At 47.9% G+C, this 13,264-nt stretch overlaps 1 protein-coding gene across 2 annotated transcripts in view; it reads left to right on the top strand.

The window, feature by feature from the left end:
- Positions 1 to 8,830: 8,830 nt before the first annotated feature.
- The window catches only part of PDIA5 (protein disulfide isomerase family A member 5), a 98,388-nt gene continuing 93,954 nt past the window's right edge, over positions 8,831 to 13,264 (top strand). For both annotated transcript variants that reach the window (XM_003132633.6, XM_084991015.1), the window contains exon 1: positions 8,831 to 8,999. In XM_003132633.6, coding sequence (XP_003132681.4) covers positions 8,955 to 8,999 — 45 coding nt within the window. In that variant the 5' untranslated portion in view covers positions 8,831 to 8,954. The remainder of the gene's footprint in view (positions 9,000 to 13,264) is intronic.

Below are 13,264 nucleotides of genomic sequence, written 5' to 3'. Positions count from 1 at the left end.
CTCGGATCCTGCATTGCTATGGCTCTGGCGTGGGCTGGCAGCTACAGCTTCGATTTGACCCCTAGTCTGGGAACCCCCGTATACTGTGGGAGCGGCTCTAGAAAAGGCAAAAGGACAAAAAAATAATAATAATAAATTTTTAAAAAATTTTAAAAATTAATTGTGGTAAATATACATAGCAAAATTTACATCTTAACTACTTTTTTGTTTGTTTGTTTTTGTTTTTGTTTTTGCCAAGTCTATGGCATGTGGAAGTTCCTGGGCCAGGGATTGAATCTGTGCCACAGCAGTGACAACAGCAGATACTTAACCTACTGCGCCACCAGGGAAATCCATTAACTACTTTGGATATTTACCTCTGTCAAAAAAAATCCAGTAAGTTTTACTTAATATAAGTATTTCATTGAGGAGTTCCTGTCGAGGTACAGCAGAAATGAATCTGACTAGGAACCATGAGGTCGCGAGTTTGATCCCTGGCCTCGCTCAGTGGATTAAGGATCTGGCGTTGCCGTGAGCTGTGGTGTAGGTTGCAGACTCGGCTGGGAACCCGAGTTGCTGTGGCTGTGGCGCAGGCCAGCAGCTATAGCTCTGATTTGACCCCTAGCCTGGGAACTTCCATATGCCGCAAGTGTGGACCTCAAAAGTAAAAAAAAAAAAAAAAGAAAAAAGAAAAGAAAAGAAAGAAAAAAGCTCACCTGTTTGTAGCTTATTGGCTAGGAAGCTACAAGATCACACTGACATGAAGAAAGTTTAAGCTTGGTTTAAGGTAGGAGTCAACATTTTGGAAAAATCAGGAGAGTCTTAAGTTTTGGCTATGCGACTATGAGTGTTGGGCCTCTGGGTATATTCAAACTATGGACTCTGTTTTCACTTTTCTTTAATGCCTCTTACTGAATATAAGATTTGAAAATATTTTCTCTCATTCTGTGGGTTGTCTTTTAACTGTTAACTGAGTCCTTTTTTGGTGTATGTGTCTTTTTTTTTTTTTTTTTTTTTTTTGGTCTTTTTGTCTTTTTGCCATTTCTTGGGCCACTCCCACGGCATATGGAGGTTCCAAGGCCAGGGGTCAAATCGGGGCTATAGCCACCAGCCTACACCAGAGCCACAGCAACTCGGGATCCGAGCCGCGTCTGCAAACTACACCACAGCTCATGGCAATGCCAGATCCCCAACCCATTGAGCAAGGCCAGGGATCGAACCCTCAACCCCATGGTTCCTAGTCGGATTCGTCAACCACTGAGCCACAACAGGAACTCCAATGTTTTTTTTTTTTTTTATAAGGGCTGCACCCGTGGCATATGGAGGTTCCCAGGCTAGGGGTCCAATTGGAGCTACAGCCGCTGGCCTACACCACAGCCACAGTAACTCCAGATCTGAGCCACGTCTGTGACCTACACCACAGCTCATAGCAATGCCAGATCCTTAACCCACTGAACAAGGCCAAAGTGAACCTGCATCCTCATGGATACTAGTTGGGTTCATTCACTGCTGAGCCGTGACAGGAACTCCATGTGTCCTTTTTTTAAAATTCATTTTTAAATTGTGTCCTTTGAGGCATAGAAGTTTTACATTTTGATGTAGCCGGATTTATCTTTTTTTTTTTTTTTTTTTTTTGCCACACCCAAGGCATGTGTAAGGTCCAAGGCCAGGGATCAAACCAGGGCCACAGCAGCGACTGGAACCACTGCAGTGACAATGCCATATCCTTAACCCGCTGAGCCACATGGGAACTCGCGATTTATCTAGTTTTACTTTTGTTGCCTGTGCTTTGGGTTTCATATGCAAGAAATTATTGCCAACTTCTATGTCATGAATGTTTCCTCCTGTGTTTTCTTCTAAGAATTTTAGATTCAGTTTTATATTTAGGTCTGTGACTAATTTGAGTTAATTTCCGTATGCGGTGTGAGGTAAAGACCCAAACTCATTCTTTCGGAACACCATTTGTTAAAAAGACCATCCTCCATTTTAAAACGTCTTCTTTCTTTTTTTTTTTGGCTCTGCCCACAGCACATAAAAAATTTCTAGGCCCGAGATCGAATCTGGGCCACAACTGCAACCTGTGCCACAGCTGTGACCACACCAGATCCTCAACCCACTGTGCCACGAAGGAACTCTCTAAAACATTTTAAAGTATACGGTACAATAGCATTAAGTGCCTTCACATTATGGGGCAACCATCACTACCATTTATCTCCAGAACTTTTTATTTTTATTTATTTTTAATTATTATTATTATTATTATTTTGCCTTTTCTAGGGCTGCATCTGAGGCATGTGGAGGTTCCCAGGCTAGGAACCACCGGCCTACGCCAAAGCCACAGCAAGGCGGGATCCGAGCTGCATCTGAGACCTACACCCCAGCTCACGGCAATGCCAGATCCTTAACCAACTGAGCAGTGCCAGGGATTGAACCTGCAACCTTATGTTTCCTAGTTGGATTCGTTAACCACTGCACCACAACGGGAACTCCTATCTCCAGAACTTTTTTTTTTTTTTTTTTTTTTGTCTTTTTGTCATTTCTTGGGCCGCTCCTCCGGAGGCATACAGAGGTTCCCAGGCTAGGGATCTAATCGGCCTACGCCAGAGCCACAGCAACGTGGGATCCAAGCCGCGTCTGCAACCTACACCACAGCTCACGGCAAAGCCAGATCCTTTAACCCACTGAGCAAGGCCAGGGACCAAACCTGCAACCTCATGGTTCTTAGTCGGATTCATTAACCAATGCGCCACGACGGGAACTCCTAATCTCCAGAACTTTTTAATCATCCTGCTGAAATTCTGTACCCATTAAACAGTAACTCCTTGTTCCTCTCTCCCCTCAGCCCCTGGAAATCAGTGCTCTACTTTCTGACTCTATAAATTTGTCACAGTCCATGTTCTTAAGAATCACACTCCACACGGGAAACTGTGGGAGCACAAAGAAAGGACATTTAGGCCCAGACCGGTGGGCGTGTTGGTGGGAGGAAGATGAGTGTCAGAGGAGGCTTTTGGAGGAGGCGGTGCCCCAGCTGGGTGGGTATCAGCCAAGCAGGGCAGTGTAGGAGTGTAGGTGGATCGCATGCCAGCAGACTTGAGCAGTGGCAAAGGCCTGGGAGCAGCATGGGGCGGCCCAGGGGGCGAGCGGCTCACCAGGTACAGCTAATGATTCCCTAGCTGTCTCTTCTTTGGAATTTCTCCCCTCCTTCCACCTTCCCTATTCAGAACTGACTTTCCCTTCCCTCCATCTCATTCCTCCTCCTTTTTTTTCTTTAATGCGAACTTCTGATTCTAACATAACATACATACAGCATAATCCATGAAAATGTGTGATGAATTTTTACAAAGTGAACAGACCCAGGTACCCTGTACTCAGGAGGGAGTAATAGAACCCCAGCAGCACAAGAGACCCCTTCTAGGGACTACCCACACCCTTTCCTCAACCATAACCCTGACTTTCTTTTTTTTTTTTTTTTTTAGGGCCACACCCATGGCATATGGAGGTTCCCAGGCTAGGGGTCTAATTGGAGCTGTAGCTGCCAGCCTACGCCACAGGCACAGCAAAGAGGGAATCCAAGCCTTGTCTCTGACCTACACCACAGCTCATGGCAATGCCAGATCCTTAACCCACTGAGCGAGGCCAGGGATCAAACCTGAAATCTCATGGTTCCTAGTCGGGTTCGTTAACCACTGCACCACGATGGGAACTCCCATAACCTTGACTTCTAAAGAAAAAGAGAACTTTTGCCCTTTTGGGTTTTGTTTGTTTGTTTGTTTTGTCTCTTTGTCTTTTTAGAGTCACACTTGCAGCATATGGAGGTTCCCAGGCTAGGGGTCCAGTCAGAGCTGTAGCAGCCTGCCTATGCCACAGCCACAGCAATCCAGGATCTGAGCCGCATCTTCGACCTACACCACAGCTCACGGCAATGCTGGATCCTTAACCCACTGAGTGAGGCCAGAGATCAAACCTGCATCCTCATGGATGCTAGTCAGGTTTGTTAACCACTCTTTTGTGTCTGGCTTCTTTGGCTCACCATTCCTCCTATTTTGTTGCGGCCAATTCTGATCCTTGCTGGAATGTCAGAAAACGGTCAACACGCTTGTCCTTATCCCAGCTGAGATGGCTACACAAATATTAGGTGACATCACAATTCACAATCAACCACAGGACGACAAGTTTCTCTGGCCGGGCCCCTGGGGCTGCTGCTGGAGAATGGATGGTTCCCATTGAGGGCTGTAAATAGAGAAGGGACAGCACTTGCCCTCTGCTATTCTCCTAATATTTCAAGAAGAGGGAAGCTTAGAATTGTTAAACATTCCCAGAAGGGCCATAAATCTCATTTTAGCTAGTTTCAATTGCAGGATGAAATGGCTTGTTTTCTTGGCAATTTTTATTTTTCCCTCTCAGTCCCCTGCCCACTGGTTCTCTGGCTCATAGACACAGGGCTTCCTTCCTTCCTTCCTCTCTTGGACTCGTACTCCTTTCAGCACTTACATTTCTGCAGAGTTCAGCCTTCCTCTGGAACCAGGGGCTTTTTGCCAGTCTTGGACTCCGGAGATACGAGTGTTACGAGGGATCCTGAAGATTAGCTGATTCACTCGACCCTTCATTTTCTGGATTAAAAAATAAAACAATCGAGACATGATTTACATACTGCAAAGTGTACAAATCTTAGCATTCAGCTCACTTAATACATTTTTACATACATAGACTATCATGTAACATCATTTAATCAAGATAGAGAACATTTCTAGCGTCCAGAAGTTTGCTCATATTTTTTCACCGTTCATCTCTCCTCCTTCCCTCCCCTCAACCGTGGGAACTCCTATTCTTCTATCACCATAGATTACACTTGCCTGTTCTTGAACTTCAGATAAACAGTATCACGCTTTCTTGTGTCTGGCTACTTTCATTCAATATCAGGGTTTTGAGAATCACCCATGTTGTTGTACGTATCTGTAGCTTGTTCTCTTGTTTTGTTACAGAATAGGATATCACTTACTTGCCTATTTTTCTTTTCAAGGACATTTGGATTATTTCCAGTTTGGCCACTGTATGAGATTGCTAGTATTGCCATAATAAAGTACCATAGACGGCATGGCTTAGACAAGAGAAATTTACCTTCTCATGATCCTGGAGGCGAGACGAGCAAGATCAAGGTATCAGCAGGGTTGGTTTCTTCTGGGACCCTTTCTCCTTGGCTTATAGCTGGCCATCTCTGTGTGTTGTCACATAGTCTTTCCTTCTCTTCATGTGTGTCCTGATGTCCTTTTTTTTTTTTTTTTTTTTTTTTTGTCTTTTTGCCTTTTCTAGGGCCGCACCCCCAGCATATGGAGGTTCCCAGGCTAGGGGTCTAATCGGAGCTGTAGCTGCCAGCCTATGTCAGAGCCACAGCAACTCAGGATCTGAGCCATGTCTGCAACCTACACTACAGCTCACGGTAACATCGGATCTTTAACCCACTGAGCAAGGCCAGGGATCGAACCCGAAACCTCATGGTTCCTAGTCGGATTCCTTAACCATTGAGCCATGGTGGGAACTCCCTAGTGTCCTCTTTTTATAAGTACACCTGTGACATTGGATCAGGGCTCACCCCAATGACCTCATTAATTACTTCTTTAAGGCCTTATCTCCCAATACAGTCATACTCTAAGGTACTGGGGGTTCTTCAATATATGAACTTGGGTGGGGGTGCACAATTCAACCCAACAGCTACTGTGAATAAAGCTGCTATGAACATGTTGGTACATATTTTGTACATGTATTGTTGTCCAAAGTGGATGAACTAATTTACACTCCCATCAGCAATGTATAGGAGTACAGCTGCTCTACACCTTCATCAGCCATTTCATTCTACAGATCAGAATTAGAGAGCCACAGAGAAGAGCCAAAAGGCACCCTTTCCCGTATGCAGATCTTGAGCTTGAGGACACAGAGCAGAGCACGCAGAGGAAGCCCTGTCTCCAATCTGCTTTAGGAATTTCTGAAACTTTCCAATACATCACCTCATTCAATCATTCAGTTATTCATCAAAAAGATCTTTATTATTTTATTTTTAATTTTTTTCTTTTAGGGCTGCACCCATGGCACATAGAGCTTCCCAGGCTAGGGGTAAAATTGGAGCTGTAACTGCCAGCTATGACACAGTCACAGCAACTCGGGATCCGAGCTGCATCTGCAACCTGCACCACAGCTCATGGCAATACCGGATCCTTAACCCACCAAGCAAGGCCAGAGATCAAACCTGCATCCTCACAGATGCTAGTCAGATTCATTAACCACTGAGCCACTATGGGAACTCCATCAAAAAGAACTTTTGAGAACCACCTGAGGTTCAGGTCCTGTGCTAGGTTCTGAAGTTAGGGGGCTAAAAGGAGATGTGAAACTTACATTCCACTTATAGCAATAGAAGATGAACAGACCAATTAAATGAGTAATCGCAGATTGTGGTAAATACTGGCAAGAAATCAACAGAGCCTGGGCTACAGAACAAGAAGCTTGGGGTGAAGAGGGTAGACTCTTTTTTAGAAGGGTTGTTTCAGGGGACTTTCTGAGGGTATACAATTAGGAGTGCCCTGAAAGATTAGAAGGTGTGAGTCAGACCAAGGGCCAGGGAAAGGGCAGAGATAATAGGAAAAGTACTGATCCTGCAGTAGGAACAGCTCCGAAGGTGGGGGATGGGCAGGAAATGATGGTCTGTGAAACAGGAGCCAAGTGGACAACGCAGGGGAGCGGCCGGAGATGAAGTCTAGAGGCCAGGTCTAGACCATGCAGGACTCATAGGTCATGGGGAAGCCTTTGGATTTCATTTTCTTTCTTTCTTTTTTTTTTTTTTTTTTTTTTTGTCTTTTCTAGGTCCACACCTGTGGCATATGGAGGTTCCCAGGCTAGGAGTCAAATTGAAGCTGTAGCTGCCAGCCTATGCCACAGCCACAGCAAAGCGGGATCTGAGCCACGTCTGCGACCTACACAGCAACGCCAGATCCTGAACCCACAACTTCATGGCTTCTAGTCGGATTTGCTAACCATTGAGCCGTGACAGGAACTCCTGGATTTCATTTTAAAGGCAACGGGAGGGGTTCCCGTTGTAGCTCAGTGGTTAACGAATCTGACTAGGAACCATGAGGTTGTGGGTTCGGTCCCTGGCCTTGCTCAGTGGGCTAAGGATCTGGCGTTGCTGTGAGCTGTGGTATAGGTTGCAGATGCAGCTTGGATCCTGCATTGCTGTGCCTCTGGCGTAGGCCAGAAGCTACAGCTCCAATTGGACCCCTAGCCTGAGAACCTTCACGTGCCGAGGGAGCGGCCCAAGAAATGACAAAAAGACAAAAAAAAAAAAAGGCAATGGGAAACTACTGGAGGGTTTCAGGATGTGGCTAGCAAGATCCAACAGACATTAACAACTGCACTGTAGGGGGTACAAGGAGGAAGGAGCAGGCAAATGCATCAGGAGATTTCTACCCTTGCTGAGACATGTTGGTGACTTAGAGTCAGAAGGTGACAGAGGAGATATACTTTGGAGGTAGGACTGACAGGATGTGGTGATGTGTTGGATGGGCTTGTTAGAAGTGAGAGTGAATCAAGGATGATTGCTAGGTTTTGAGCTTTGAACCTCCCGACAGTGAGCAAAGATCTTTCAGTTACGACCTATCAACCCCATACTGTACTTCCTTGTCCATCTCACTACTCTACGTCTTGAGCCTCAGGTTGTAATAGGTATTTAATAAACTTTTTTTTTTTTTTTTTTTTGCTTTTTAGGGCTGCACCTGTGGCATGTGGATGTTCCCAGGCTAGGAGTCAAATTGGAGTTGTAGCTGCCAGCCTACACCACAGCCACAGCAACGGGATCCAAGCGTCGTCTGTGACCTACACCACAGCTCACGGCAACGCTGGATCTGTGACCCACTGAGCGTGGAGGCCAGGGTTAGAAACTGCCTCCTCATGGATAATAGCTGGATTCGTTTCTGCTGTGCCACAATGGGAATTCCCTTAATAAACATTCTTGAATAACTAACTGATTGCACGTGTGAATATTTTAGCACATGGAATGGGTTCAATAAAGGTTTTCTTTTTAATTTTTTTATTGAGATAAAATTCACATAAGAGTAAACATTTTTGGAGTTCCCATCATGGCTCAGTGGAAGTGAATCTGACTAGTATCCATGAGGATGCGGGTTTGATCCCTGGCTTTGCTCAGTAGGTTGGAGATCTGGTGTTACGGTGAGCTGTGGTGTAGGTTGTAGATACTGCTCGTATGTGGGGTTGCTGTGGCTCTGGCATAGGCCAGCGGTTACAGCTCTACCCCTAGCGTGGGAAGCTCCATATGCTGCAGGCTCAGCCCTAAAAAGACAAAAAGAAAAAGTTATCATTTTTAAAGTGTACAATTCAATGGCATTTAGTACATTCACAATTTGTGCGACCATCACTTCTGTCTCGTTCCAACTTATCTTCATCACCCTCAAAGGAGATTCTGTACCCATTATCAGTCACTCCCCATTCCTTTCTCCCCCAGCCCCAGGCAACCACTAATCTGCTTTCTGACCTTTGCAGGCTGTGTGATCTGGGTCAAATTACTTAAATTCTCTGGGTAGCCTCCTCATCCTCAGAGTGGGAAAAATAAAACTAACCTTTCTAGGCTGAAGGAGAACTATTTTCTAAAGTTCCAGGTACACAGTAAGTCCCCCAAATTAATCGCCTTTCCTTACTCGCTGACCTTGACCACATCGCACTTCACTCTGGCTTCTAGGTGGCCTGGGGGCGAAGTCCACGCCCCTGCTCCGCTAGCTACAAACTACAACTCCCAGCACGCACTTCTCCCCGCCGCCTCTCCCAGCGTGGTGCGCATGCTTTGGCAGACGTGGCACCGGGAACTCGGAGGCGGGGAGCGGCTGGGAAGTGGTGGTGGCTGCTGCACCCGGCGGTGCTGTGGTCGCGGGAGCCCGAGAGGGGACCGGAGCCGACCGTGGGCAGCGGCGGCGGGGATGGCGCGGGTCGGGCCGGCGTGGTTGCTGCTGCTGGCGGTCTGGGTGAGCTGTGGCGCTGGGGTCCGGGCCGGGACTGCACGTGCGCCCGGAGTGCGGGTCCGCGCTCCCTGCTCCCGGCCCTCCCGGGATGTGCGGGGAGATAGGTGCTTTGGGGCGCTTGGGCGGGGGTGTGCGCGCCAGGCAGGCGGGGACCCGGTGGCTGTGGGGGAGGCAGGGAGGCGGCCCCGGTGCCCTCCCAGCAGAGTGCTCTGGGGCGCGAAGGTCGGAGGGAGCCGCGGAGGGAAGCCGGGGTGTGTGTGGGGGGAGCTCGGGAGGTGCTGGTGCTGCACGTACAACTTTGAGGGGGCGCAGGTCAGAGGTTGACAGCTGGTTAGGGCCGGACGCCGGCGGCTTGCGGAGGCGCCGCGCCCCACACTCCGGGCCCTGCACCTGTGTGAGTACGGGATGGGAAGGGGTGCTTGCCACCTGCACCGCCTTAAACCTTCTTTTAAGGCCACCTAGTTCTTGGTTTAGGCCCTGGGCAGCCGGTAAACTGCCAGTCACCACTTGGGCCCCCGCAGGCCAGGCTGGGTGGGGTCTGGGTGGGGTCGCCGGGAGTTCTGCTCCTTCACCCAGCTGAGGCTAGCGCGAAGGTCTGGGGGAGCCACTTTCTGTATTGTGATTTGGCATATCGTCTAATGCACTTGACTTAGTTTTCTCATCCATGAAATGGGGACGCTTTAGATACTCCCCACCACTACCCCAGAGGTTGTCAGGAGGGTCAAATGAGCAATCAGAGGAGGAAGCTCTGTAAACTGCAAATCCATGTTAGAGTAGAGACGGGGTGGGGCCGGGGTGATGGGAGCGTGGGCTCTCCCGAGGAGTTCCCTGCACTGCTGCCGCCAGAGCATCCTTGAGAGAGGTCGGAATGTGTGTGTCTACAACACCCAGGTCCCCAGGTTTGGTCTTGGTGTTGCTGTGGGTGTTGATGGAATGATATGGCCTCCTTCCTCACCTCTCCTGTAACTTCTGGTCTCCCTTATTATAGGACAATCTTGGTTCCTTTTCCCCTGAAGTTTCAGGGAACTTCCTGCTGCTGGCACTCTCTCCAATGTAGATGTTCCAGTTTTTTAGCTTATTTTAATTTTGGGGGTGTAGCAAGATGCTGGACAAAACGTGAAGAGAAAAACTGGAGTGTAGATTGAGTTGCCTTAAACGCTTCAGTCTCTCAATACCCTGCCCCTTTGGGATCACCAGTGAGGAGAGGCCCTGTATTTTCTGGTTGTCAGGAAGTGGATAGGAAAGGAAGCTCCCTGCCCCCCCTAGATCTGGCCATTCTCCCTCCTGGAGACAAGTAGGGTGGAATAGAGTGGTATCACTCCCCCGAATCTAGGTGTCTTTGATGGTCTGTTTGCATTCTCTTCCCTGGAGCCATTTGGCCAGGCAGGACTGCAGGACTGTGCAGAAGGGCCATGGCCAGGACTGTCCCTATCAGGTCTTTGCTCTTGGGCTGTTCCTACTTTCCTCTCTTGTTCTCCTCCCTTTCCCTGCTGTGGAAATAAAAGGCGTGGGAATCTGAGCTGAAAGAAGTTTCATTCAGCAAACATTTATTTATCAACTGCATTGTTTGGCTGGCACCGGGTTGGATTTTTGGGTGGAGAGCAAAACACACATTGTTCCTGCCCGCTGGTGTTGCCTTGTATTGGGCGTGGGAGTCAGTCTTGTGAGTAAATAAAGACAGAACAGCCAGTGCTGAAGCGCTGGGAGCTCCAGTGAAGGGGAGCTGTCTTTAACTTAGAGGGAGGTCCAGCCATGACTTTCCTGAGGGGTGGGTTGAGCAGTTGAGCAGGGTGAGTGTGAGTCCGATAGGCAGTTGAGGTCGCTGGTGCCCTCCACCGTGCAGTGTGGAGAGCAGGTCCGCTTGCTTAGGGCACTGGAACCTGGGAGTCCTCAGCAAGGGCTTGGTATTTTCTCCTTTCCCCAGGCCCAAGGTTGGCTTAGCAGGTATGAGCCTGAGGTGTAGGGGCAGTGGTGAGTGGCAGGTGGACACCAGGCTGGGCTTCTGTAAACTTAAACTCAATGTCTATCTGATAAAGGCTTCCCAGGTCCTGGGAGTGAATTGGGTTTCTTGGTTCACTCAGTATTTACTGAGGGCTGCTATGTGCAGAGTGCGGGGCTGTGACCCAAGGGATAGAAAGAAGCATAAAGGGGTCTACAGAGATTCATCGACAGGCGGGTGTACCCTTCGCATTTTTTGCAATAGCAAAAATATGGGATGGCTTAAATGCTTAGCAGTAGCAGCATGTTTGAATGACTTTTGTCTATACCATGGAAAGTGATGTTTATAAGGAATAGTTGAATTTACTAGAATGCTGGGTTTATTATGAAAATATTTTATGATGGCTTGTGAAGAATATCTAAAGACATGGGAAAGTACTTGAGTGGGATAATTAAGGAGAAAAGCAGAATACAAAAGGGAATCCCAGGGTGGCTGAAGATGGCCATATACATGTTTGAGGGATTAGCAATGGATCAAAAAATGTTAACAGTGATTGTTTTGGAAGGTGGAGTTAGGGGTGACTTTTGCTTACTTTTTGCTTTTTTTTTTTTATTTTTTATTTCCCAAGTTTTCTATATGAATGCACATTCATTTCTGATTAGAAAAGTTAGGAAACGAACTTTTTGAAAAGTTTATTTTGGGGCCTCCCACCCTTCCACACTCTTCTGGGGTAGAAGGAGCTGCAGTCAACACTTGGGACAGGTAGGTTCCAGCCTTTCCAGGCTGGGTGTCTCTGCCCTCAGGGCCTGGGGCTGGGGAGGCCAGGCTGTCCTGTCCCAACCCCTGGGCCTGTCTGCTCCTTCCTGCTGTCCTGCTCAGTATCTCCTGGCAGCTGACCCTTCCCCAGAGTCATCCGCTGTGTTGTCATTAGTCTCCATCCAGTGCTCAGAATGTCAGAGCGGTGTCAGAGCTGGAGAGGATTTGACCTCACCCGGCTCAAAGGTTCCAGCATCCGGCCAAGGACCGGAGCCCATCGTCATCTGGGCTGTGACGATGTTTTCACTGGTCCACAGACAACTTGGAAAAATAGCAATAGTGAATGGCATTTCTTCATGATTCCAAATATTTTCAGTTTAAGAACTTCATTTCTCTAACATTTTGAAGGGGTGTGTGGGGGACAGTGGTTTATAGTGTCCTTTTGAAAAAAAAAATGAAAGCAGTGGTAGTATATTGTGATTTTAAAAAAATGCCTTTAATTGATACAGTTTATTTACATGTAAAATACACAGTGTTTTTAAACACATATTTAAAATTTTTGTTTAAAAATATATTGCACCAGTGTGTGAGCATCAGAAGTTACTGACCTAACTCAGCTCTCTTATAAGGGAAAAGTGAGGCTTCAAGACGGAAGGGACGCCCACTCCAGGGCACCCAGTTTGTAAAGGCAGAGCTGGGATGAAAGCCAGGCTCCTGAATGACAGTCAGCATCTCTGTCATCCCAGCCCCCACCTGTTTCCCTCCTCCCAAGCCACAGCTCGGGCCTCTGCCCCTGAGGGTAGCGTGAAGCTCAGAACCTGGTGGGACAATGGGCAGAGGTGCAGGAAGCAGCAGATGTTTGCCCTGCTGTCTCCTGCAGAGCTTTTAATGTACATGTATTTAGGTTCTATACCATTATATATTTAATAGGCTTTTGTGGGCTGGCCTGGAGGCCTAATTGCCATTTATAATGCTGTTTGGAACCCGGAGTGCACTTTTCCCACAGAAATACATGCATTACAGAGGAAGTTTGGAAGACAGAACTGGCACATAACTTGGGGAATGACTGAGTACTGTAGGAGTGGCAGACATGGTGTAGCAGATTTGGGTGAGGGTCAGGCTCTGGGGCACCGAGCAACCAGAAAAGGGCCCCAGCTCACGCCTCACAAGGAGGGCAGACTCGGAGTTCCTGTCGTGGCACAGTGATTAATGAATTCGACTAGGAACCATGAAGTTGCGGGTTCGATCCCTGGTCTTGCTCAGTGGGTTAAGGATCTGGCGTTGCCGTGGTCTGTGGTGTAGGTCACAGACGCGGCTCAGATCCTGAGTTGCTGTGGCTGTGGTGTAGGCCTGTGGCTACAGCTCCGATTTGACCCCTAGCCTGGGAACCTCCATGTGCCACGGGGGGAGCAGCCCTTAGAAAAAGGCAAAAAGACAAACAAACAAACAAACAAAAAAAAAACCCAAAAAAAAACAAAAACAAGGAGGGCAGACTCTGTGATGGTGGGGACCCTCCCTGTCCCAGTACCTAGCCCAGACCTGGCACACAGTCACCCCCAGTCTATGTTTGCTT

The sequence above is a fragment of the Sus scrofa genome, chromosome 13 (genome assembly GCF_054392235.1).
Source record: "Sus scrofa isolate SSC_HxYL_T2T_F1_AM1 chromosome 13, Sscrofa_HxYL_maternal_Yorkshire_Landrace_v2.0, whole genome shotgun sequence".
In the NCBI taxonomy this organism is placed as follows: Eukaryota; Metazoa; Chordata; class Mammalia; order Artiodactyla; family Suidae; genus Sus; species Sus scrofa.
The sequence above is the reverse complement of the archived record's forward strand: the minus strand, read 5'-3'. Positions and strand labels throughout refer to the sequence as shown.